Genomic DNA, 27265 nt, shown 5'->3' with positions numbered 1-27265 from the left:
TTAAAGGACCAATATCAGCAACAGAAATTGGCACCTTATGCCAAGTGTCTTATGGATCAAAACTTGAAACTTTATATTGCCATCGGCTGGGTTTGCCTGGGGCCCTATCCACTGCTCTCCCTCTTTGTGCCCATGTGTCCCTATCGCTACTATAGGGCCACAGTTAAGTGACATGCCTTTGTGTTTCTTACGGGTGCTGAGAAGTCGCCCATTGTGACCATCTGTCTAACAGGTGATACGGAGAATAAAGTGGCAAATAAGTCAAGTGCTGGGATATCTCAGGCACATACGTGTGCAACTCATTGATGGCTAAATGTCGTGTATCCATTGGAGCAGCCCACAAGCTGAGCTCATCAAGTGTAGGGAGCGTGGGCCTCTGCTATTCTGACTGTCTAGTTTAGATATGGCCGAATGACTTGATGCAGTCTCATCAAGTCAAGAGTGTGAATGGGAAAATCTATCATTTGAGGTCCCAGGTTAATCTCCATGCCCTGTCCTATGGTTCTGCCAATTGCACGTTGTTAAAGAGACAATAACAATGTCAGATACAAAGGAACCCTTTCTAGGGTAACACTCCTCACGTCTCAGGGCAGAGAGCACTCTCTTACCTGCAGCAGAGACCTACGAGTGCCGCTCGCCGGCTATAAACAGAGCCTGGGCTCTCCCTATCTCCCCATTTCCTTTCATTTCTGCCTCCTACTTCCCTAATGGGCTAAATGAGGGCCACTTTTAAGGTCCTCCTTTGATTTCTCTCCCTAATTTAGCTGTTAAATAGAAAGCAGCTGTCCTGCCCTGCGAGTAATTCATCAGAGAAAACCCTGTGGCCCCTTTAGCAGCATCTGGAACTGATAGAACCTTATAAAAGCAAGTTAAAAAGAAAAAAAAATGCTATGTTTGTTTTATGTGGGATGAAATGATTTTATTCAAGGGCCTTTAATTCGGCCATTAGGAAGGTTATTAAAAAGCAGTATTACAAAAGCGGTATTTACAAAGGCTTCTCTTTTTTCCATCCTCCCCTTCCTTTGTATCACGTTACAACCGATGGGAGAAATAGATAGAAAGTCTTCACACACAGCTTTCCAGCATCGGACTCGGAAATGGCGCTCCGGCCGGCACCCAAACGGGGAAATAAATCCTCTCTTTATGTTCCACGCAGATATTCTTACAGAAAATGGCCAATCAACCTAAATTGAGTTATTACCATATTATTATGTTAATGGAAACTTACAGCAACGGATTGCAAGCCTGCACATTGCTTTGGTTCTGCCAACATACTTCCTGTCTGGAGCGTCCGTGTCAACAAGTCTGAAAGTAGCAATAAGGGTTTCTTGTAATGAAATACCTTCTGTAAAGCATAATACTAGCTAGCCAACCTTCCTGTAGTGTTATTTGATCACCTTCACGTTTTATATGTACAGCCAAAGGCACCAACTCTGTACATACTAGTGTGGGAAAATTCAATAGAAATTATGTAGTAGCACTGGGAAGGGACTGGGGCTGTGGGATAGCAGGTATAGTAGGGAGAGATGGTGCCTATAGTAGCAGTGGGGGATAATAGCCTCTGGGAAGGGACTGGGGCTGTGGGATAGCAGGTATAGTAGGGAGAGATGGTGCCTATAGTAACAGTGGGGGGATAATAGCCTCTGGGAAGGGACTGGGGCTGTGGGATAGCAGGTATAGTAGGGAGAGATGGTGCCTATAGTAGCAGTGGGATAATAGCCTCTGGGAAGGGACTGGGGCTGTGGGATAGCAGGTATAGTAGGGAGAGATGGTGCCTATAGTAGCAGTGGGATAATAGCCTCTGGGAAGGGACTGGGGCTGTGGGATAGCAGGTATAGTAGGGAGAGATGGTGCCTATAGTAGCAGTGGGGGGATAATAGCCTCTGGGAAGGGACTGGGGCTGTGGGATAGCAGGTATAGTAGGGAGAGATGGTGCCTATAGTATCAGTGGGGGGATAATAGCCTCTGGGAAGGGACTGGGGCTGTGGGATAGCAGGTATAGTAGGGAGAGATGGTGCCTATAGTAGCAGTGGGGGGATAATAGCCTCTGGGAAGGGACTGGGGCTGTGGGATAGCAGGTATAGTAGGGAGAGATGGTGCCTATAGTAGCAGTGGGGGGGATAATAGCCTCTGGGAAGGGACTGGGGCTGTGGGATAGCAGGTATAGTAGGGAGAGATGGTGCCTATAGTAGCAGTGGGGGGATAATAGCCTCTGGGAAGGGACTGGGGCTGTGGGATAGCAGGTATAGTAGGTAGGGTAGCAGGTACACAGAATAAAATACATTAGGTTCAGGAAACAGTGCCAAGCTTACTGGGTTCAGATAAGTGCAGCTACATACCTAGGGTACCTACCTAGACATAACCATGCAGCGAGGGGGCTGATCCACTGTTTTATTGATTTGCAGTAGCTCTGGATAAAGTGGGGGCAAAATATGGTAAGTCAGGCACCCCAGTTATGCTCTTACTACCCACTTGCATGGAATGAATACAGGTAGGTAGTAGAGCATTCCGCTGTATGTAATTAGTGAAGAGCTTGAATAGTTGGGTCAGTACTGAGCCTTATGTCTGGATGCAGTTTGCCCCTAGCCCACAGGAGGCTGATGGACTTCTCCCATTCACTAGCCCACCCCTTTGCACTCTCTATGTACCCCAGGGTATATCTCTTTATTATTCTTTTTCCCACCATACATGAGCTTTCAAAGCTGCCATAAAGCACCTCCCATTGCACATTTTCAAAGGACTCCCTTTCCCACCACACACGGGTGAAAATTATGTAATAAAGTAGTAGTTGCCCTTTAAACTGGTAAAAGCCCAAAAATGACTCAGTAAAGCAGTTTCCCAGATTCCGGCATTAATTCCAAGAAACATATTGTTATGTAAATATCCCAGCAGCCCCCACTCAAAGATATGACACCCCTCAACCCCCCTTCAGCCCCACAAATCATAATGTTTCCTTTAAAGAGTTCTGGAACTCTTTCCCCATGTGAGCGGCCAGCCTTCCTCCCAACCTCTGACAGAAACCAGACCCTCGCCTCCCCTCATCCCTGCATGCCTTGTCAGTGGGGGGATTACATGCAACCCACCCAGGGTGTGGGGCATGCTGGGAATTGTAGTTCATAAAAATACCAGATTGCCGCGGGCTGACAAAGGTAACTGGGTTTAACTGAGAGATATCTGTTGTACAGCGCTGTGGCATATGTTGGTGTTTTATAAATATGTGTTACTACTAATAATATAGTACAGATATAATTGTTTATAAAGAATATATATTGTTTCATTACTTATCCTCACATGACCTGCATCACGTTCCAAAGTCCCTTTATTTTCCATACAAGGCCCAGTAAGCTGTTCAGTGGGTCTAGAGGGGCATAATTGGCTTTGATTGGGCAGTGTATGGGCCACCTCAGGACACACTGATTTGTGCATTATTATTGGGTAACATTTATTAGGGGTAGAGTTTGGGAGGTAATGGAAGGCTGCCTATGATGGGCACATTTCTGCCAATGTAGGGGTTTCTATGGAAGTCTGGTAACGCTAGTACAGTGCCGCCCTATAGCGCCCCCCCTTGTCCCAAGCAGGAATTGGAGGAGGTGCATTGCCAGAGAACATTCCTCATCCCTTGGCTTGTGGCGGCCGAGCTGTCATGGCTAGGTAAACACATCACTGCCATTAGTTCAGCTCATTACTAAATGAGACTCTCCCTTTCAGAAAAGAAACACAAACACATTGGCCATTTAGGGAGAGAGACAAAGAAAATGTCGCTTTCCTCTTTCCAATTCTGAAATGTCAGCCCTGACCTGAGAGGAAACACATCCCGCTCCTTAATGTTCCTTTCCCACACTGTTCCCTCTCCTCGCTGTGCATCAAAGGCAGTGATTGTGAGCTCTCCGGTTTCAGCACCCTGGGAATTTGTCTGCTGCACATTGCTAAATACCCATGCCTCAACTGCCCCCCTCCTGCCTCAACTGCCTGCCTCAACTTCCCCCCTCCTGCCTCAACTGCCCCCCTCCTGCCTCAACTGCCTGCCTCAACTGCCCCCCTCCTGCCTCAACTTCCCCCCTCCTGCCTCAACTTCCCCCCTCCTGCCTCAGCTGCCCCCCTCCTGCCTCAACTGCTCCCCTCCTGCCTCAACTGCTCCCCTCCTGCCTCAACTGCTCCCCTCCTGCCTCAACTGCCCCCTCCTGCCTCAACTGCTCCCCTCCTGCCTCAACTGCTCCCCTCCTGCCTCAACTGCCCCCCTCCTGCCTCAACTGCTCCCCTCCTGCCTCAACTGCTCCCCTCCTGCCTCAACTGCTCCCCTCCTGCCTCAACTGCCCCCTCCTGCCTCAACTGCTCCCCTCCTGCCTCAACTGCCCCCCTCCTGCCTCAACTGCTCCCCTCCTGCCTCAACTGCCCCCTCCTGCCTCAACTGCCCCCTCCTGCCTCAACTGCCCCCTCCTGCCTCAACTGCCCCCTCCTGCCTCAACTGCCCCCTCCTGCCTCAACTGCTCCCCTCCTGCCTCAACTGCTCCCCTCCTGCCTCAACTGCCCCCTCCTGCCTCAACTGCTCCCCTCCTGCCTCAACTGCCCCCTCCTGCCTCAACTGCCCCCTCCTGCCTCAACTGCCCCCTCCTGCCTCAACTGCGCTCCCCTCCTGCCTCAACTGCTCCCCTCCTGCCTCAACTGCCCCCTCCTGCCTCAACTGCCCCCCTCCTGCCTCAACTGCCCCCTCCTGCCTCAACTGCCCCCCTCCTGCCTCAACTTCCCCCCTCCTGCCTCAACTGCCCCCTCCTGCCTCAACTGCCCCCCTCCTGCCTCAACTTCCCCCCTCCTGCCTTAACTTCCCCCCTCCTGCCTCAACTTCCCCCCTCCTGCCTCAGCTGCCCCCCTCCTGCCTCAACTGCCCCCCCTCCTGCCTCAACTGCCCCCCTCCTGCCTCAACTGCCCCCCTCCTGCCTCAACTGCCCCCCTCCTGCCTCAACTTCCCCCCTCCTGCCTCAACTGCTCCCCTCCTGCCTTAACTGCCCCCCTCCTGCCTCAACTTCCCCCCTCCTGCCTCAACTGCTCCCCTCCTGCCTTAACTGCCCCCCTCCTGCCTCAACTTCCCCCCTCCTGCCTCAACTGCTCCCCTCCTGCCTCAACTTCTCCCCTCCTGCCTCAACTTCCCCCCTCCTGCCTCAACTTCCCCCCTCCTGCCTCAACTTCTCCCCTCCTGCCTTAACTTCCCCCCTCCTGCCTCAACTTCCCCCCTCCTGCCTCAACTGCTCCCCTCCTGCCTCAACTGCCCCCTCCTGCCTCAACTGCCCCCTCCTGCCTCAACTGCCCCCTCCTGCCTCAACTGCCCCCCTCCTGCCTCAACTTCCCCCCTCCTGCCTTAACTTCCCCCCTCCTGCCTCAACTTCCCCCCTCCTGCCTCAGCTGCCCCCCTCCTGCCTCAACTGCCCCCCTCCTGCCTCAACTGCCCCCCTCCTGCCTCAACTGCTCCCCTCCTGCCTCAACTGCCCCCTCCTGCCTCAACTGCCCCCTCCTGCCTCAACTGCCCCCTCCTGCCTCAACTTCCCCCCTCCTGCCTCAACTGCTCCCCTCCTGCCTCAACTGCTCCCCTCCTGCCTCAACTGCTCCCCTCCTGCCTCAACTGCTCCCCTCCTGCCTCAACTGCCCCCTCCTGCCTCAACTGCCCCCCTCCTGCCTCAACTGCTCCCCTCCTGCCTCAACTGCCCCCTCCTGCCTCAACTGCCCCCCTCCTGCCTCAACTGCTCCCCTCCTGCCTCAACTGCCCCCTCCTGCCTCAACTGCCCCCTCCTGCCTCAACTGCCCCCCTCCTGCCTCAACTTCCCCCCTCCTGCCTCAACTGCTCCCCTCCTGCCTCAACTGCTCCCCTCCTGCCTTAACTGCTCCCCTCCTGCCTCAACTGCCCCCCTCCTGCCTCAACTGCTCCCCTCCTGCCTCAACTGCTCCCCTCCTGCCTCAACTGCTCCCCTCCTGCCTCAACTGCTCCCCTCCTGCCTCAACTGCCCCCTCCTGCCTCAACTTCTCTAACCTGCCCCCCTATAGAGTCCGGACCTCTCTTTAGCATTCACGGAACACTCTGAAATGGTTATTTCTCCACCAGTCACTCTAAACCTCACTTTATGGCTCCAGTTGCTGCAAACAGGGGATGCTTAAATGTGTAACACAGGCTCTGTTTTAATTGAGTGCAGGACCATTATCAGTATTGTACTTGGCCTTTATTTGCTACAGGATATTATGTTTGGCAGGTAAAACTCTAATACTATTTCAGTGTTTATTGATCCCTTGATCTTTAGCAGTAAGTCCATCAGACATACTAATGAGGATCAGACGCTGCAGATTTGTGTGCTACATGGCCGAGAGTGGCCGCTGGGCTAGGGAGCTCTGAAACCAAAGCATCCCGGCTTCTCCCCCGAGATACACCAGGTTGGATCAGTTGGGGATAGTTAAGAGTAGCTGGGGATAGTTAGAGTAGCTGGGGATAGTTAGAGTAGCTGGGGATAGTTAGAGTAGCTGGGGATAGTTAGAGTAGCTGGGGATAGTTAGAGTAGCTGGGGATAGTTAAGAGTAGCTGGGGATAGTTAAGAGTAGCTGGGGATAGTTAAGAGTAGCTGGGGATAGTTAGAGTAGCTGGGGATAGTTAGAGTAGCTGGGGATAGTTAGAGTAGCTGGGGATAGTTAAGAGTAGCTGAGGATAGTTAGTTAGAGTAGCTGGGGATAGTTAAGAGTAGCTGAGGATAGTTAGTTAGAGTAGCTGGGGATAGTTAGTTAGAGTAGCTGGGGATAGTTAGTTAGAGTAGCTGGGGATAGTTAAGAGTAGCTGAGGATAGTTAGTTAGAGTAGCTGGTGATAGTTAGAGTAGCTGGGGATAGTTAGAGTAGCTGGGGATAGTTAGAGTAGCTGGGGATAGTTAGAGTAGCTGGGGATAGTTAGAGTAGCTGGGGATAGTTAGAGTAGCTGGGGATAGTTAGAGTAGCTGGGGATAGTTAGAGTAGCTGGGGATAGTTAGAGTAGCTGGGGATAGTTAGAGTAGCTGGGGATAGTTAGAGTAGCTGGGGATAGTTAGAGTAGCTGGGGATAGTTAGAGTAGCTGGGGATAGTTAGAGTAGCTGGGGATAGTTAGAGTAGCTGGGGATAGTTAGAGTAGCTGGGGATAGTTAGAGTAGCTGGGGATAGTTAGTTAGAGTAGCTGGGGATAGTTAGAGTAGCTGCGGATAGTTAGAGTAGCTGGGGATAGTTAGTTAGAGTAGCTGGGGATAGTTAGAGTAGCTGGGGATAGTTAGAGTAGCTGGGGATAGTTAGAGTAGCTGGGGATCCCACACCTTGTGTCTCAACCCTTTCTCCTTGTAGATTGTAAGCTCTTTTGGGCAGGGCTCTCTTCACCTCTTGTATCGGTTACTGATTGCTTTATATGTTACTCCTTGTAGAGTGTAAGCTCTTTTGGGCAGGGCTCTCTTCCCCTCCTGTATCGGTTACTGATTGCTTTATATGTTACTCCTTGTAGATTGTAAGCTCTTTTGGGCAGGGCTCTCTTCCCCTCTTGTATCGGTTACTGATTGCTTTATATGTTACTCCTTGTAGAGTGTAAGCTCTTTTGGGCAGGGCTCTCTTCACCTCTTGTATCGGTTACTGATTGCTTTATATGTTACTCCTTGTAGATTGTAAGCTCTTTTGGGCAGCTCCCTTCACCTCCTGTATCAGTTATTGATTGCTTTATATGTTACTCCTTGTAGATTGTAAGCTCTTTTGGGCAGGGCTCTCTTCCCCTCCTGTATCGGTTACTGATTGCTTTATTTGTTACTCCTTGTAGAGTGTAAGCTCTTTTGGGCAGGGCTCTCTTCCCCTCCTGTATCGGTTACTGGTTGCTTTATATGTTACTCTGTATGTCCAATGTATGAAACCCACTTATTGTACAGCGCTGCGGGGTATGTTGGCGCTTTATAAATAAATGTTAATGTAATGTAATGTAAATAGTTAGAGTAGTTTGGGCTAAAAGCTTTGCAGCTCTTCATGCCTGTAACAGTGCCTTCCAGCAGGGGGCAGACTTGCTCTCTACAGTCCAACTATGGACCCGTTCCTATCGGCCCCTCTGCTGAGCTCTGCTCACAAGCGCTCGTATGTTACAGTCAGGGTGAAACTGCTTATTTTAACACTTGCTATTTTTGTGTGTGATTACGGCAGTGTCAAAGCAGATGATTCAAAGAAATCTAAATTTACATTTGCAGTAACTCGGAGCTTCCTAAAAATACTCTTATATCCAGTAAATATGTGTTTTTTAATTCAACTTTTAAACGAGCAAAGTATTGTGCAAGTTATTAGCAGGAGAAATATATAATAATGATAAATATTATCTGAGGGGCAAAACCTTTCCCCGCCCCCTTTCAATCGCCCCCCAATCCTGTTCTTCATGTTTGGCCGGTAGTTATTGGCAGGGTAATTGTTTGGGTTATATGTAGAGCGCCGGGAATTTCCAGATGCCAAATGCCAGGCAGCTTATGGGGCCATGTTTGGGGCCCTCGGGGGGGTCCTGCCCAGGTATTGGGCAGATATCAATAGGAAAGGTGGTGTGAAGATAAGGTCCTCTCCAAACGGGTCTCCATAAGCTTCCATTATGGTCCAGTCATTGCCCTCGGGGCCAAAAGATTGGATCATTCCTATTGGGCCCACTAAATTTTTGGCCAAATCAGGTATCTTGCCAAATGAGTGGATCTTACCATGTATGCCAAGCTGTACGTGGCACCCATACGGTATAGGGACTCCCTGACACATAGGATACACAGAAAATATTCTAAGGGTATAAAACTACTGTAGAATTAAGCATTTCAGGGGGGCAAATTAGGAAAAGGTGAACTTCAATATAGAATTGATGCCATTTTGTGCTGTTCCTTCTCTATCTCTCTTTCTCCCCCCCCCCCCCGTGCAGGAGGCGGAGTCAGAGTTTGATGGACAGATCACTTAAATACATCATTGGTCTGTGCTTACTTTGCCCAGACAGGGTATTAGCCCTAACTGTCCATCAGATCCGGACCCCCAGCTCCTGCACTGACAGGCAGATTGTGGAAAGAGTAGGAGAAGGAAGATCCATTTAATGATTTCAGTAATAGGGCAGTATCTTCATTTATTGTGTTTATTCCCATGATATCAGTTTTATAGTTAATACTTTATTTTCGTGATAGTTCCCCTTTAAAGGGTCCCAGTCAGTTGTGCATATACATGTATATATATATCTAACTACTAATTATGTATATATCTATATATATTATATATATTTTATATATTTTTAGTTTGTGGGGAGGATGGGGCTTGCCTGGCCAGACTGTCAGCACAATAAGACCGGCATGCAGAATGATTGGCCAATGGGATCATCGGTGACCAATCATGTGGGGCTTATGTAGGAGCTTTAGAATAAATGAGGGCTGTTCCCTCCCAGCCACAAACCAACTCAGTGTTCAGTTTGCAGAAGGAATGTGTCTTGGGGCAATGGCACCCCGGGCAATTCCCAGCGTTTGGCCACCTAGGCGAGGGTTTGCAGGCAATAGTCTGGCACTGGGGGGGGAATAGGAATTCCATTTCTACTAATTAGCAGTGGAATGATAGAAGCGGCTGCAGCGCTGCGGGGGGCACTCAGCCTATAGGAATGGGATTTTAATCATATTATTGGAGTCTCTTTGCCAGAGGAACCCGGAGAGTCAGGACTCATCCATCTTTCAGCAGCGCGCCTGATTTGTGTTCTCAGGAAACGTTAGCGCGTCATATGTTTCTTTATTCCACACAAGGCACACACAATGGCGCAGTCTGCAGTCGGGGGCACCGCGCCGGAGATATAGGCTGGAATGTATGAAAGAGAAGTATTTAATCTGAATGTTGTGTCCTACAGCACAATCAGTCTGCTCCGGCACTATCAGCTCTCAAGGGTCTGTCTCTGCTTTCTTTCCTGTTTGTGCTCTTACTGATTCTCTGAAGAGGCTCAGATAGGCCGCTAGCATGACAGATTAGGCATGGGTGCAGGCTGCGGCCAGGAATGCTGCCACTTAGTGAGCCGCGCAGAAGCCATTCACTGCCTGCCCCACTTCTGCCCCCTTGCAGCTATTTTGGGTTTGGCGCCTACACACCTTACTGATTGCAGCCGCACTGACTGGTCGGATTTCCCACATGCCTGGAAATAAACCTTTGTCTTGTAGTAAACTGGAAGCCCTGTACTTAAAGGGAAACTATACCCCCAGAATGAATACGTAACCAACAGACAGTTTATATCATATTAAGTGACCTATTAAAGAATCTCCCCAAACTGGAATATATATATCAGTAAATATTGCCCTTTTACAGCCTTTCCCTTGAGCCGCCATTTAGTGATGGGCTGTGTGCTCCCTCAGAGATCAGCTGACAGGAAGTGATGCAGCTCTAACTGTAACAGGAAGTAGTGTGGGAGCAAAAGGCAGAACTCTGCCCATTCATTGGCTGATGGGGCCTAGCATGTATGTGTGCCTTGGCTTGTTTGTGTGCACTGTGAATCCTATGATCCCAGGGGGCGGCCCTTAATTCTTAAAATGGCAGTTTCCTATTTAGGATTACCCAATGGCACATACTGCTAAAAAAAGTATATTTTATGAAAATGGTTTATTTAGATGAAGCAGGGCTTTATATATGTATTTTTATAGAGCCCTACATTGTTTGGGGGTATAGTTTTCCTTTAAAGTAAACCAGGGCTGGCCAAACAGGGCCTCCGATTGTACTACTAGGCGCTACAAACTCCACTGTCCCCCAATGAACTAACAGTTAATTAGCGCATTCATTAATGGAACTGAACTGCTTATCAATAGTATAGCGTAATATCAGCTGTTTATACTGCACAGAAAAGGGGCGAAGTCTGATTTCCTAACAGCTGCCTGGTTGCAAGGGTAAGTTAACCCTAGCAGCTGCACAACAATGGCCATAGAATACCGATACCATGCTACAAGTTCATGTTAGGGTGAGCAACCCCTAATGGGATAATGCTGAGCTACGTGTGAGGGTCCCCGGAGCTTTCCCTCCGACTGGGCAGATAAGCATTGCAGTTACTTCATGTGCTGCTCCCCAGCTTTGGAATGTGATATCCGATGCTATTGGCACTCACTAATTCAATTATCCCTGTCCCGGAATGGCCCAGCATTCGCCTCCCATTGTACTGACCTCAAATATACTAAGGCCAGTGGTACCTCCAGCCCACGGTACCATTGATCCAAACAGAATGGAACACTACATTCTTATCCTTTTCATTTATATGTGTAATATAGAGCAGTGCCCAGTCTGGTTATGGAAGGAAGGAATTGACAGCCACACAGACTGCACGACTGCTTACAGTGCCCTGTGTATCTGCCCTGTGTATCTGCCCTGTGTATCTGCCCTATGTATCTGCCCTGTGTATCTGCCCTGTGTATCTGCCCTGTGTATCTTCCCTATGTATCTGCCCTGTGTATCTTCCCTATGTATCTGCCCTGTGTATCTGCCCTGTGTATCTGCCCTGTGTATCTTCCCTATGTATCTGCCCTGTGTATCTTCCCTATGTATCTGCCCTGTGTATCTGCCCTGTGTATCTTCCCTATGTATCTGCCCTGTGTATCTGCCCTGTGTATCTGCCCTGTGTATCTTCCCTATGTATCTGCCCTGTGTATCTTCCCTATGTATCTGCCCTGTGTATCTTCCCTATGTATCTGCCCTGTGTATCTGCCCTGTGTATCTGCCCTGTGTATCTGCCCTGTGTATCTTCCCTATGTATCTGCCCTGTGTATCTTCCCTATGTATCTGCCCTGTGTATCTTCCCTATGTATCTGCCCTGTGTATCTTCCCTATGTATCTGCCCTGTGTATCTGCCCTGTGTATCTGCCCTGTGTATCTTCCCTATGTATCTGCCCTGTGTATCTTCCCTATGTATCTGCCCTGTGTATCTGCCCTGTGTATCTGCCCTGTGTATCTGCCCTGTGTATCTTCCCTATGTATTTGCCCTGTGTATCTTCCCTATGTATCTGCCCTGTGTATCTTCCCTGTGTATCTGCCCTGTGTATCTGCCCTGTGTATCTGCCCTGTGTATCTGCCCTGTGTATCTGCCCTGTGTATCTGCCCTGTGTATCTGCCCTGTGTATCTGCCCTGTGTATCTGCCCTGTGTATCTGCCCTATGTATTTGGATTTAGATCTGTTTCCCATAAATTATTGTGTGAATAAATTCCTCCTCTGTATGTTTCTATTACAAGAAGTAGGTGGGAGCTGCCATATTGTTACCACACACTTTGATCCTTTATAAATCTTCCTCCATGCATTTGACCTTTACTCCCCTGCATCTCATAAATTGCCCAGGATTGCAGGTTCTGTTTTGGCAATTTGTGGCCACTCTCCTGGCCAGCACCTAGAACATTATTGGAGGTGGTTCTGAGTGTCAGGGTGCCTATTTTGGGAACCTAATGTGGCCATACGTGGGTAGATTTGATGGGGCAGTTTATGCATATTGCCTGGCCATTTGGGCACGTATGTTATTTTCATTCAAAATCCATCAGGATTCCCCAGTTCCATGCCCCATAATTCTGCCCCCTAAACACAGAGACCAGACACATACATTTAACATATAATAAGGATTTTGTGCCTTACATATAGGAATGATGGCACATAGGTATTACACTGTATGACTTTTGGGGCTAAAGTAGCCCCTGACTGCAATAGCCCCTGTACCCCCCCAAATGGTGCAGTTTGAAGTCAACTAGTGTATGGACACCTTGAGGCCATGTTATCTGTGCCCTCCTCAATACTTTCTGGGCCTGGGATCCCCCTGTGACATAATATCCATACTGTGCAGCTGGGGAATGGAATAAAATGCATGTAGTGGACTTTAACTTCCCCTTTAATCTGTATAACTTTCCCCTGTACGTTGGGCCTCTCCAGCTGCCCTGCTGTGCTTGACATTAGGAGTTCATGAGCAACGTTCCAGTTCTGCAGAACAGGGCAGGGGGCTGCAAAGGGCATTGGCTCCCTAAGAACCCCGATTTTTACTAAAAATGACAAATCCCATTTTTTCCCAGAGGTTTGTTGCTTCCTTCCAAGTGAATAAATGCAGCCAGCACCGAGCTGTTATGGAAACTCCCCATCATTAATAAAAACAAGATCAACTGTTAATTACCAGCAAGTGGCTTTACAGTAAATTCCTTGTGAATGAAGAGGAAGGTTACATCATGTGGGCACGGGACTAGCAGGGTGTCTGTGCTTGCCTGCTTGGGCCAGACAATATGGCAGCGGGCACTGCTGGCTCAGTACTGAGTAACTGGGATGGGCACAAGAACTCCCAGTCATAGTGCTGCATTCAAGGAACGCTCCAGTTTATCTGCAGTAATGCGACCTATTAGCGTGCTTCAGCCAATGAGTCACATGGGCACCAGGGATATTGCGCCATGCAGTAGTGCCGGGCATCAGTCCCACCCTCATCCTCCTCACTCATCGCTGTGCCACCGGCATGAACTTCAGCCCAAAAAGGCACAGTTTAATGCTTTCTCCACCAGCAGAAATCCACATTAGCCTTACCCTGCACAGTGTTACCCTACTGATATTGACTTTCCCTTGTTTTGTTTTCTTCCAGTGTATAACTACCCCGGCACAGTGTGCCATCTATAAAAGTGAGTTGTTCATGCACATTCCTGGTTGACCTGTGCCACAGATTTACATGGCAAAGTGTGGCATACATCAACGTGGCAACTGCCTGCACAGTTTGGACCCATTGTTATGCTGCATGTATTTAGAGGTTCTGGGTGAGGTGACCTAGCTTGGGTGCATTAAAGGCAGGGCCGCCATCAGGGGGGACAGTTGTTCCGGGTCCGGGAGTTGGAGGATGCTGGGGGGAGCGGGAGGATGCTGGGGAGGAGCTGGAGGACGCTGGGGAGGAGCTGGAGGACGCTGGGGAGGAGCTGGAGGACGCTGGGGGGAGCTGGAGGACGTAGGGAGGAGTGGGAGGAAGCAATGGGGGAACTGGCGGACGTAGGGGGGAGTGGGAGGAAGCAGTGGGCTAGCGTAGAGCAGGGAGCATGCCATAATATGAGGACACTAGGGGAGGGCCAGCAATGTTTTAGGGGGCCATGGGCTGGCTAGCAATGTTTTAGGGGGGCCGTGTCCTGCCCTGCCCTGGCACCAATGCAAAACGTAACCCCTGGCTACCAATGTTTTAGGGGGGCCCAGGCTACCAATGTTTTAGGGGGCCCTGACTACCAATGTCTGTGTGTCCTTTGTACTGATGGGAAGGGTCATTGGGGGTGGGGTGGGGCGTGGGAGGAGGGGGGGCAGAAAATTTTGTTGTGAGGGGCCCTGTGATTTCTGATGGCGGACTGTAGGTTTAAACAGTAAATATGACCAATCAAAGAATGTTATCTCATTGGCTGTTACTGGAGAATTAGCCCTCCCAGAATGCTTTGCAGACGTTCCTTACTGAGGAGGAGAGGGAGAGACGGGAGAAAATCCTCTGCAGCGCGGAGCTGGCAATCCATAAGGGGTGGAGGGAGCTGAGAGTCCCAGGGCAGGAGGGTTGGGTTGGGGCAGGAGAATCCACACAAGCATCTCCTGAGCAGCTATAAAACACTCCCAATGTAAAGTTCTGTGTACACAAGGGAAGATAGAAAAATAAATTAGACACATCACAACTTGTTTATTGGACACACACTTATAAGCCTTCCTCATAAAGTACTGGGAACCGGCTGAATTTAGGCTTAGAACTTATGGGCCTGGGTTTGTCCCAAGTTTAGACATGTGAGCATTTTCAAGTGACACCAACGCTAAAATACAAGAAATAGCATGCTATCTGGTTGCTATGGTTCAAATTACCTTAGTAACCAGGGAGTGGCTTGAATGAGAGACTAATATATTTAAAGTAAAGGACCTGAATAAAAAAATCAGTAATAAAAAGTAACAATAAAACTGGAGCCTCACAGAGCTATAGTTTTTTGGCTGCCGGGGTCAGTGACCCCCATTTGAAAGCTGGAAGGACTCAGAAGAAGGCACATAATTAAAAAACTATTGAAAAGCTGCTTAGACTTGACCCCTCTATAATATACTAAAAGTTAACTTAAAGGTTAACCCCCTCTCTAAGTTAGTGAATCTCAGTCTTTGTGGCTGGTGAAGGAAATTATATGGGGGCCCCCGGGCTGGCATTTGGGAGCACGCTCTGTTGGTCTGTAGGCCAAAACCATAGGTTGCCAGTCCGGGCCTGAGAGGGACTCATTGGGCCCCTAACCTTTCATTCTGATCTCTGAGCTCATCAATCGATCGATATTTCCATTTTAGGTTTAGTAAATCATTAGGGTTGAGGAGACTGCCTCATACAGATGCAAATAAACAAAAGGAATTCTGGGAACTATTTCCAAAGAGCTCCAAGACAATCCCATTTACACGGTCGTTATCAGTAGGGATTCCCTGTCCTTCCCCTGGGCCGCCCTCAGCCGGATCCATCTTTGTACAGGTTCTTTTACTGTCCCATCTCTTATGTTTATATGCCCCCCCCCAGCTATGGATCATGACAGCGAATGAAACACAGGAATGTAGGAATCTTTATTTAAATCCGCGTTTCCGATAAATGCTGGTAAATGAGTAATTGGTCGCAGAAAAACCACTGCATGCCAGCCTTCATGTATAATGTACACAGGCCTTTCTTACACAAACACACAAACCCATAAGAATTACAGGAATTCCATGAGAGACACTCTCCCATTCACACGAGCCCCGGCCCTACTGCCAGACCGGCGCTGAGGTTGGTTGGTGCCACGCACAGAACTTGCTCTTTGGGTTTGGGTTTTCCTTCCTTTTGGCTGAGCAAATCCCATTCTCCTCCAGGCATTGGCTAAACATGGCCCCAATTGCCTCTTTGCTGTGGTAGCCACTGGGCCCTTTGCCTGTGTTCCCTATGGTCTATAGCTGGTATCTGGGTCATTATGATCAGGACTCAGCTGGGTCATCAATATACTTTTCAGATGGGTTTTGCCAAAGGAAAGAACCACCAGATGTCAACATTGACTCCATCTTATCAGTAAAGTGACTCAGCTCAATAGCCCCTTTCTCCAGTTCCCACCTTGTATACAATGAATTGCCCCAATGTAATATAAAGTGGAATCTTTCTATTTTCTAGGCCCAAGATCTGAACGTCATTGAAGAAGTGATCCGGATGATGTTGGAGATCATCAACTCCTGCCTAACCAATTCGCTTCACCATAACCCCAACATGGTGTACGCCTTACTGTACAAGCGCGAGCTCTTTGAGCAGTTTCGGAGTCACCCTTCCTTCCAGGACATCATGCAGAATATTGACATGGTGAGCTGTTCTTCTATACGTGTTGGTGCCGGCACTGGGGCTTCTGGGATCTGTAGTTCTTCTGTTTCCCAAAGCATACAGTTTGGCCCTCAGCTTACACAGGCTTGGGTCTTTGATTAGGGGAAAATGTACGGTACAACCTCTGGGAGTCCATGTCATTTAGAACCTCATTTGAGGTTCAGTATTTGGTCAAGGCTCCCCATTACTAACAAAATGTTTCAGGAAGTGACCAACAATCCCCAGCAAATGGCCATATAACTAAATCCCATTGCTATTAATCTAGTGCAGGCATTTATGGTCTAAGGGAAATGTATTAAATGTCGTATGGGTTATCCATTTAGAGTTATTGTCTTTCAGCTTGAACCTTATGAATCAAGAATAGCAAATAAGCACTCGCCCCAAATCCCCCCCTAACTGGCCTTCAGGCTGGGCCCCCTTAGCCCATAACAAGGTTACAGATATATAGAAACATTGGGGTAACAGTCACCCTGCTATAGTTCCAGGGGTACCCAGGGCACAAATAAGCACTCACCTCAAATCCCCCCCTAACTGGCCTTCAGGCTGGGCCCCCATAGCCCATAACAAGGTTACAGATATATAGAAACATTGGGGTAACAGTCACCCTGCTATAGTTCCAGGGGTACCCAGGGCACAAATAAGCACTCACCCCAAATCCCCCCTAACTGGCCTTCAGGCTGGGCCCCCTTAGCCCATAACAAGGTTACAGATATATATAAACATTGGGGTAACAGTAACCCCGCTATAGTTCCAGGGGTACCCAGGGCACAAATAAGCACTCACCCCAAATCCCCCCCTAACTGGCCTTCAGGCTGGGCCCCCTTAGCCCATAACAAAGTTACAGATATATAGAAACATTGGGGTAACAGTCACCCTGCTATAGTTCCAGGGGTACCCAGGGCACAAATAAGCACTCACCCCAAATAACTGATAGAGCCTTACTATTGAGTACCAACTCAAGTTATTGTCTGTAGTTCCTTATTGGCAAAACAGCAACAGCTGTGTCTTGCTTTATGGCAGGAATGCTAGATATGCAGTAGATAATTATGACATAAAGCCGTTATGCTTTAAAAAATAATTATTTTATGACATCAATTTCACAAGAGAAACAAGTTTTTATCACTATCAGGATCCATCCCAACTTGGGGCTTACACGTCCACTCAGTTATTGAGGTATGTGTGCCTTACACTCAGCCGACAGTTGGCTGTAATGGATTTAAATAATGATGGCCTTTATGGAGCACTAGAGGAACTTCATTCATTTCCCCCTATCACTCAGTGCACCCACCAGCAGGACAGCAGTAACCTTGTCAGCCGGGGAAGAGTCTCTAAGCACTTGGGTGTTACTTGTATGGAACATAGGAGCCGGGCTCGGAGCGCTCAGGGGAAAGGCCTGTAGGACAATCACTGGCCAATAGAACGGCTGAACTTATCAACCCAGGGACTTGCAGATGTTTCCTAATCTCAGACTGGACTTGGCATGTCCTGTAATGGGAATTATTTATTATAGAGGCCGACACTGTTAAGAATATATTTATTCATTTTGCTGTTATCTTTAACTTTCAAGAAATACAACATTTTGAACGTTCTGTTCCCTCCTTTTGCTGCCCTTTTAAAGACCACATTTTGCACTGTTTTTTCTTTTTAAATATGTGCAGTCACATTGTTCTTCTTCAGCTATCAGCAGAACATGGGGTTTTCTGTATAGGGAGTACTGATGCGGGGCGCCCAATGTCAGCTTCCCTGCCTCACTTGCCTCTGGCCTCCAATGATGTCACTTCTGGTTTATGATGACATTACATTATTATTATTATTATTATTATTAACATTTATTTATAAAGCGCCAACATATCCCGCAGCACTGTACAATAAGTGGGTTTCATACATTGGGCATACAGAGTAACATATAAAGCAATCAGTAACCGATACAAGAGGTGAAGGGAGCCCTGCCCAAAAGAGCTTACACTCTACAAGGAGTAACATATAAAGCAATCAGTAACCGATACAAGAGGGGAAGAGAGCCCTGCCCAAAAGAGCTTACAATCTACAAGGAGTAACATATAAAGCAATCAGTAACCGATACAAGAGGTGAAGAGAGCCCTGCCCAAAAGAGCTTACACTCTACAAGGAGTAACATATAGAGCAATCAGTAACCGATACAGGAGGGGAAGGGAGCCCTGCCCAAAAGAGCTTACATTCTACAAGGAGTAACATATAAAGCAATCAATAACCGATACAAGAGGTGAAGAGAGCCCTGCCCAAAAGAGCTTACACTCTACAAGGAGTAACATATAGAGCAATCAATAAGATACAAGAGGTGAAGAGAGCCCTGCCCAAAAGAGCTTACACTCTACAAGGAGTAACATATAAAGCAATCAATAAGATACAAGAGGTGAAGGGAGCCCTGCCCAAAAGAGCTTACACTCTACAAGGAGAAAATTCTGGATTTATGGTTGCTAGCAGGTAGAAGGCCAGGTTGCAGGGGAAAATGCAGGTTGGATCTGGTATCTCAGAACAGGACAGTTTGTCTACTGGGTTTATTTGCTAATAATCAATCATAGCAGGAAGTAATGCTTGCACAGCGATGTGACCCCTGGAGTAGGAATGAAATGTCCCTTTAAGCCAGTGATCCCCAACCAGTGGCTCAGGGGCAACATGTTGCTCCCCAACCCCTTGGATGTTGCTCTCAGTGCCCCCAAACCAGGGAGTTATCTTTGAATTCCTGACTTGGGGGCAAGTTTTAGTTTAATAAACAAGATTTCCTACCAAATAAAGCCCCCTGTAAGCTGATAAGGTGCATAGAGGCTGCCTAATAGCCAATCACAGCCCTTATTTGGCTCCTCCATGAACTTTTATGGTGCTTGTGTTGCTCTCCAAGTCTTTTTACATTTGCCTGTGGCTCACAAGTCAGAAAGGTTGGGGACCCCTGCTTTAAGCCAACGTTACCACAGATTATGCACATTACTATTTTGATGACAAGTGGCCGGTACCCTATTCCCTACCCTGGAATAAAGATGGCACCAGTGCCACCTCTCATAGCATCTTATAACCAATAACCACCCTTACCCCCCCAGCTGCAGTCCCCCAAGGGCAGAGCTACAAACTTCTGGGATATTTTTTTTTTTATTATTATTACTTTATTTTTACGATGACAAGTTCCATCCCTGTGTAAATTCAGATGCTTAATGGAGGCGCTGCGTCGGCTCCAGTAACAGAAAAGTTTTAGACCGAAAAACAAATATCCCAAAACCACAGCAGGAGCGCGGATCTCGGAAATGTTTCAGTGATCTTTCAAGTTTGGGGAGCAGGGGCCGGAGAGGAAAGATGGTTCTAAAGCGGCGTTTGTCTGCTGCGCTGGCTTTTCATCCCCCTGGCACAGGAAGCGCTGCCTGTCTGGATCTCTTCTCCTTTGAAATGTTACACTCTGCCCATTGCCCAAACGCACCGGGGCTGTTGACTCTGCAGTTTAGGCAGGATGTGTGCAAAGCAGCAGGGTGAGCTTGGGTGCAGGGAGTACACTCCTGCTTTGTACGCACCAAACCCTCCCGCATTAATAGCCATTATTTATTATGGAAAGCACCAACCTACTCAGAGAGATTGATAGAAGGGTAGCACAGTAGCAGGATTGGTCCTGGGCACCTTGAGGGAAGAATATATAGCACCATTTTATATTGGTCCCTTGGGCCGATTCGGCAGCTTATCGGCCTGTGTAGGGGCAGAAACGACGGCCATACCCGACCGATATCTGGCCTGAAATCGGGCAGATATCGATCGGGCGGGTTAAAAGATTTAGTTGGATCGGGGACCGCATCGGCTCGTTGATGTGGTCCCCAAGCCGACTGCCCCATTGCCACCATTATAATTCGATCATTTGGCCCCAGGGCCAAACAATCGAATTAGCCTACATTTTCCCTGATATCGCCCACCCGTAGGTGGGGATATCGGGAGAAGATCCGCTCACTTGGTGACCTTGCCAAGCGAGCGTATCTTTACGTGTATGGGCACTGTAAGGATATACGCCAGGGATCCTTAACCCTTTTTACTTATGAGCCACGCTCAGATGGAAAAAGTGTTGGTGAGCCACACAAGCATGAAAAAAGTTCTTTGGGGATGTCAAACAAGGGCTGTGATTGGCTATTTGGTAGCCCCATGTTGGCTGCAGAAGGCTCTACTTTGTATAAAACAGTGTCTTTGTGCTTCCAATACTTGCCTCCAAGCCAGAAATGTAAAAATGGCACCTACTTTGAGGCCACTGGGAGCAACATCAAAGGGGTTGGCGAGCAACAAGTTGCCCCCGAGCCACTGGTTGGGGATCACCGATACAAGCATTGCCAGGACTATTCATGGCCTTAAATAAATATGCATGGTTTCTTGAAAAATTTTCCATATTTACTTGAAGAACCGGGGTCACCCAACAATGAAATGATAAATTATCATGATGATAATCATCTCACTGCTTGTTTAGCGCTTGATCCCTATGGCCGTAGGCAAGACCCTTAGTGACTTTTCTCTAGTGCCAATTATTCTGTGGGGTGAAGACTTGAGTGTGAACAGCAGCATTCTCCTGTCTGTGCTCTGAACCCCCAAACCCTAAACAGAATTCAGCGAATATCAGAGGGGTTCAGTGCTTATCAGAGGAGCTACACAGGCCTCTCGGTGTATCCATGGGAAGGAAAAACCCCACATCAGCCAGGAAGATAAGCTGTGGAATTCTAAGCTAAATATAAAGAGTGAATATAACCCTGTGCCAATCAGCATCGTTGTAATCACTGCAAATGCCTCCCATCGTTACATAACGGTACATGGGTTCCAAGAATAATGGCCCCACCATCAGTGGCCGTCGCTATATCAAGCTCGATAATTGACTGACTCCTGCTGTTTTACCATTAGCCTTATCCAATGCCGCAGGGGGTTTAGTGCATCCTTATTTGTGCAAAGCTATGGAAACCAGACTGCTGTTTCATAAGAAAAACACCGACAATGGCGGCCACCATAAGCGCATCCCATTCACGGAGGCAAAACCAACACGGGGAAAAGTGGGAAGGAGAAAATGTTTTTCAAAGGAAAATAGTAATTCAAAATAACAAATCCATTTCTCATTCCTGCTTGTCAGGCTTGGCAGCAATGAAATATAGACCGGTATTCCAGCGGGGGAACTGTCCTCTTGTGAATTATCTTCTGCCGGAGGAGAAGGGGCTCCAGAGATATGTCTGGAGTCTAGAAATATCTGGGGATTTAGAGGAGACATTTAGCCAAGAGATAACGGCTGTAACAAGTGGAAAGAGATTCTGTTCCCGGGACGCTGGGGTAACAGCTCAGTTGTTGATCGCTCTTAGTGAATCGTTTTGCTTCCCACGTGGGTTTGTATAGTGCCCCTCTCTAGTACCAGCCATTCCACTTGCATGGAACCCATTTAGAACAAGTCTCTCCTTTTTTTTTGCCCACATTATTATGAACCGTACTGTACCTATCAACAGCAGATGCCTTGGGTTTGCCGCCCACTTCTGTGATGATAAATCCCATCATGCACCTGACTATAAATCTTGTATATTCCTTTATGTGGAGGATTGATAAGAAGTCCTACATTATTGCCCACATCTAAACACCCATGTAGCACTATATGGCTGGCAGAGTGGTCTAGGTGGCAGGCCATATAGTGTAACCTGCAGCAGCCATAGGGGGTCTCAAGGTCTGCAGATATAACTAGGCTCCTCCCATGTTATAAGGTCAGACGCATAGGTATTAGTTTGCTTCAGTTTAGGGCCAAGAACAGAAAAGAAAAGTGCATTTTTGCACCAGGGAAGGACCAAGGTCTGTGCCTGTGGGTCTTTATTTTGAGAAGTTGGTAATGGGATGAATGCTGCTTGCTGAACCTATTCGCCATACTTCCATCAATTTGATGTTGTTTGGAGCTCTCTGTGGCTTTCACTGACACCTATCCATCTCCCTTTCTCCTGCAGGTGATCAGCTTCTTCAGCTTACGCCTGGAGCAGGCCGGAGCCGATCTGTCAGTGGAGAGAGTTCTGGAAGTGATCAAGCAAGGAGCCGTGGCCTTGCCCAAAGACCGGCTGAGAGTAAGTGCTGACAGAATGGCCCCTCGTGTCCGGCTTTCATTGCCTTCACTTGTTCCAATGCATTTACGTGTTAGGGGGCTTCTCTAGTTTCCAAGGGTTGGAATAAAATCAGCCCACCAAGAAAGCAGCGTCTACTGCTATTTCTGTGATATTTTTTATTTGTTCAAGTCACTTTGGCCATCTCTATGTCATTGTGCTGAACTAGAACAATTCAACAGTGACAATTCTAATTTTCTATTTCAAATTCCTTTATAGATAGATAGATTGATAGGTAGGTAGATAAATAGATATCCTTTAGATAAAGATGTCATCTTTAATGAACAGGATCATCTTTACCTCCTGCATCAGTCAGTATTTAAATATAATCTGTATGGATAAAGTTGGCTATTGCTTTGCTGGACAGACATCTCCCATATGCCCTGATGTTAGCAGAATGCATGGGGTTCCCATTGCTGCCTTAATCTTTAATTACTGCCCTCTTTCTGTAATTAGGGTTGGCTGGTAGAATAGGCCGGCTGGTACTGCACATTTACAGGCAATGTATTTGCTGGCAAATTTGTAATCGCCTGCTATTATGCCCCTGGGCCACCCTGAACAGGGCAATCCTGTATTGTCTTATAGCTCTCTCCCCCCGCCCAACTCACAAAGATTTCTTAAGCACTAGCCCCACGTGTCCTGCACCGCCCCTAGCACATCATTGCCCCTCCCCTTTACACCCCACCCTTTCATGCTGTGATCCTGCCCATTTTACATCATAACCCTGCCCCTAGCTGACCTGCCCCCTTCCCTATCCCCCAGCCAGTATTTTTGTTTAAGAAAGGGGGCAACCTTAACTATAATATATAAAGGCTCTCACCCCTGTGGGCCCTTCATTGCTTCCTTATGTAGATGATGCATCTATCTGCATAGCAGCTCCGCTGCCAACCAGCCAGGACTATCTTACGAAATGGGTTTGCCAGATCTGTTTGTCAATTAGGGTTTTTGAGTTGTTTATTAAAAACTTTACAAAATATAATTAACAGAGCTTAGGTTGACATGTTGACTAACAGCACAAATATTACAGACAATCACATGTTCCATACAAAGTAAATGAAGAGGCAGCCTGATATCCCACAAGCAGCGGTGTGGATGAGGGTTGCACTGAGATCCTCAGGGTGCTGAGATGGTGGCCTGGGTGCCTCCTTACTGTGGGGACCTGCAAGCTTGGAACAATGTTGGAACAAGCGCTCCAGTGAGATTCTGAGATCTTCAGGGTGCTGAGATGGGGACCTGGGTGCCTCCTTACTGGTGGGACCTGCAAGCTTGGAACAGTGTTGGCCCCACCAGCACTCCAGTGAGATCCTGAGATCTTCAGGGTGCTGAGATGGTGACCTGGGTGCCTCCTTACTGTAGGGACCTGCAAGCTTGGAACAGTGTTGGCCCCACAAGCGCTCCAGTGAGATCCTGAGATCTTCAGGGTGCTGAGATGGTGACCTGGGTGCCTCCTTACTGGTGGGACCTGCAAGCTTGGAACAGTGTTGGCCCCACCAGCACTCTAGTGAGATCCTGAGATCTTCAGGGTGCTGAGATGGTGGCCTGGGTGCCTCCTTACTGTGGGGACCTGCAAGCTTGAAACAGTGTTGGCCCCACCAGTGCTCCAGTGAGATCCTGAGATCTTTAGGGTGCTGAGATGGTGACCTGGGTGCCTCCTTACTGTGGGGACCTGCAGGCTTGGAACAATGTTCCACCAGCGCTCCAGTATGCCCAGGGCTCCCTCAGGCCTCAGTGGGAAAAGCTCATTGAGAGCTGGAGGGTCACACGTTGGCCATCGCTGAGTGTTTCTCCCTTTGGCTCAGCTCTAGTGAGTTATCGTCCATTGGGAGGACTGGGAGCTTGAGAGGCCGCATCTGGAGCCTAAAACTGTCTGGAGATTCGGAGGAGTCATGTAGCCAAGAGATAAGGGCCTTCTCGGCAACGAGTGGGAACGCTTGCTGCCATTGCTCAGGACAAGTTTATTAGCTGAAAGCTGATATTTTTAGTTTCTCTATAAACACAACTGACGTGCCTTTTTCCTTTTTTTTCTTCATTCGTGGGTTTTAATAATGATAATTTTTCCTGGTTTAGTTACACTCATAACTTGCTATTTCTCCCCCCACGCCTGAGTCTGACATAAGGCCAAGAACTGGTTTGCGCAATCCGACATTTGATATATTTATTGTCTCACACCTTATATAGCTGTGCAAATGGAACACAGATACGGCCATTGTCACGCCCGACATTGCAAGCCAACCAGGTAGCCTGAGTCAGCATTCCCAGCTAGACTGGCAGATTAGTGGTCCATGGGAGGGTCTTCTCTCTAATGAGCTTTAATGATAGAAGGTGCAGGGAGTTGTAGTTGGACAGAAGAGAAGCTGTGGGTATAGCTCTGATTCCCTGCACTGCCCGGGGCTCCTGGTCTCTGGCCCTGGGCTTTCCCCAGCACAGCGGCTGCTTTCACTTTATAAATACAGTAAATGGGACTGGCTCTTCCCATAAGGAAGCACTGTACATATATTGCTGGAGGCCGTGGGGGATTTCAGAGAGTGATGCTTGGGAAATCCATTTACTCTGTGACTTTCCAACATGACAATTTATTGAATGAGCAGGTCCTACAGCGCTCCAGGATCTCATTGTTCCCGGCATTTCCATCTCCATTCTTGTTATGCCGAGTCCCCGGGGTGTTGGCTTGTAATGCAACCGCCGCGCAGTCTCGCTGGCCGACCGGCTATAAAAAACGGCAAAACATCCTAAAAATAACGCTGCAACTTTTCTTCAACTTCTGAGACACCAAGTGTCCATCACAGAGCAAAAACCGGTCACTTTGTCTTATTCTCCACATTGTCATTAAGGCCACAGGGGGTTGCGTTTGTTCCTGTTCTAAATGACAAATATCATAAAATATTCAGCGCCGGTAAATGCCAGAGGGGCTGTCACTATTTATTGGGCTTGGGGGGGGGGAGCTGTTTGTGCCTCTGGGTACTGGGAATGCCAGGGGGGCTGTAAGGTGCCACAGACAGTCACTATTTATTGGGCTGGGGGGGCTGTTTGTGCCTCTGGGTACTGGGAATGCCAGGGGGGCTGTAAGGTGCCACAGACAGTCACTATTTATTGGGCTGGGGGGGGCTGTTTGTGCCTCTGGGTACTGGGAATGCCAGGGGGGCTGTAAGGTGCCACAGACAGTCACTATTTATTGGGCTGGGGGGGGCTGTTTGTGCCTCTGGGTACTGGGAATGCCAGGGGGGCTGTAAGGTGCCACAGACAGTCACTATTTATTGGGCTGGGGGGGCTGTTTGGGCCTCTGGGTACTGGGAATGCCAGGGGGGCTGTAAGGTGCCACAGACAGTCACTATTTATTGGGCTGGGGGGCTGTTTATGCCTCTGGGTACTGGGAATGCCAGGGGGGCTGTAAGGTGCCACAGACAGTCACTATTTATTGGGCTGGGGGGGCTGTTTGGGCCTCTGTATACTGGAAATGCCAGGGGGCTGTAAGGTGCCACAGACAGTCACTATTTATTGGGCTGGGGGGGCTGTTTGTGCCTCTGGGTACTGGGAATGCCAGGGGGGCTGTAAGGTGCCACAGACAGTCACTATTTATTGGGCTGGGGGGGCTGTTTGGGCCTCTGTATACTGGAAATGCCAGGGCCTACTTTTTGTATCCATTTGATCTATGCCAAGCTGTGTGCTTACTGGCAAACTGTGGCACCACAAGATCTTGGTGCTCTGGCACTGTCACTATTCCTGTATATGGGGGGGCAGGCCCAGGGGAGGGATATGCTGTGCCGCTCCTGTAAAGTGACAGATATTTGACATGTTTCCAGAATTCGCACCTTCCTGGGTTTGAGTAAACTCCCTGCAACCTCCTTTTTCTTTGTTCATAAATGGGTTTAACTCCCTGTTTCCACCGTACATATCAGCATGACTCAGGCTAGGTCCCATTATTGGCTAATAGTCCGGCTATCGTGCAAAATCACCTTTAGTGACGCGACGAGGCATACGTGTGCTGCAAACTTTCCCTCAGACCTTATAGTATAACGCACAGCGTATATTGTATTGGAACGGCTTAAAGGAACGGTTTCCTTCCATCTTGTTTGTGAGTTTTTGGAGATATATTGGATATTTGTTAGCTTTAATAGAGAATCAGTAGCCTTCTACAGGATAATGCATATGCCAAGCCATTGGCCGAAGCCAAACTGCGGGTCTTGTATAGGTCATAATATAATTTCTGCATCCCTACTGGTCAGACATAGGTCACAGTATAATATCTGCATCCCTACTGGTCAGACATAGGTCACAGTATAATCTCTGCATCCCTACTGGTCAGACATAGGTCACAGTATAATCTCTGCATCCCTACTGGTCAGACATAGGTCAAAATATAATGCCTACATCCCTACTGGTCAGACATAGGTCACAGTATAATCTCTGCATCCCTACTGGTCAGACATAGGTCACAATATAATCTCTGCATCCCTACTGGTCAGACATAGGTCACAATATAATCTCTGCATCCCTACTGGTCAGGCATAGGTCACAATATAATCTCTGCATCCCAACTGGTCAGACATAGGTCACAATATAATCTCTGCATCCCTACTGGTCAGACATAGGTCACAATATAATCTCTGCATCCCTACTGGTCAGACATAGGTCACAATATAATCTCTGCATCCCTACTGGTCAGACATAGGTCACAATATAATCTCTGCATCCCTACTGGTCAGCCATAGGTCACAGTATAATCTCTGCATCCCTACTGGTCAGACATAGGTCACAATATAATCTCTGCATCCCTACTGGTCAGCCATAGGTCACAGTATAATCTCTGCATCCCTACTGGTCAGACATAGGTCAAAATAT

The 27265-nt window shown here is 48.2% G+C and overlaps 1 protein-coding gene across 3 annotated transcripts in view; it reads left to right on the top strand.

Moving 5' to 3' along the window:
• dym (dymeclin) overlaps positions 1-27265 on the top strand; it is a 198700-nt gene that overhangs the window by 145507 nt on the left and 25928 nt on the right. For all 3 annotated transcript variants that reach the window (XM_031901402.1, XM_031901401.1, NM_001045778.2), the window contains 2 exon segments: positions 16116-16298; positions 22277-22390. In XM_031901402.1, coding sequence (XP_031757262.1) covers positions 16116-16298; positions 22277-22390 — 297 coding nt within the window.

The sequence above is a fragment of the Xenopus tropicalis genome, chromosome 1 (assembly GCF_000004195.4).
Source record: "Xenopus tropicalis strain Nigerian chromosome 1, UCB_Xtro_10.0, whole genome shotgun sequence".
Classification (NCBI taxonomy): Eukaryota; Metazoa; Chordata; class Amphibia; order Anura; family Pipidae; genus Xenopus; species Xenopus tropicalis.
This window is presented reverse-complemented; position numbering and strand designations above follow the sequence as displayed.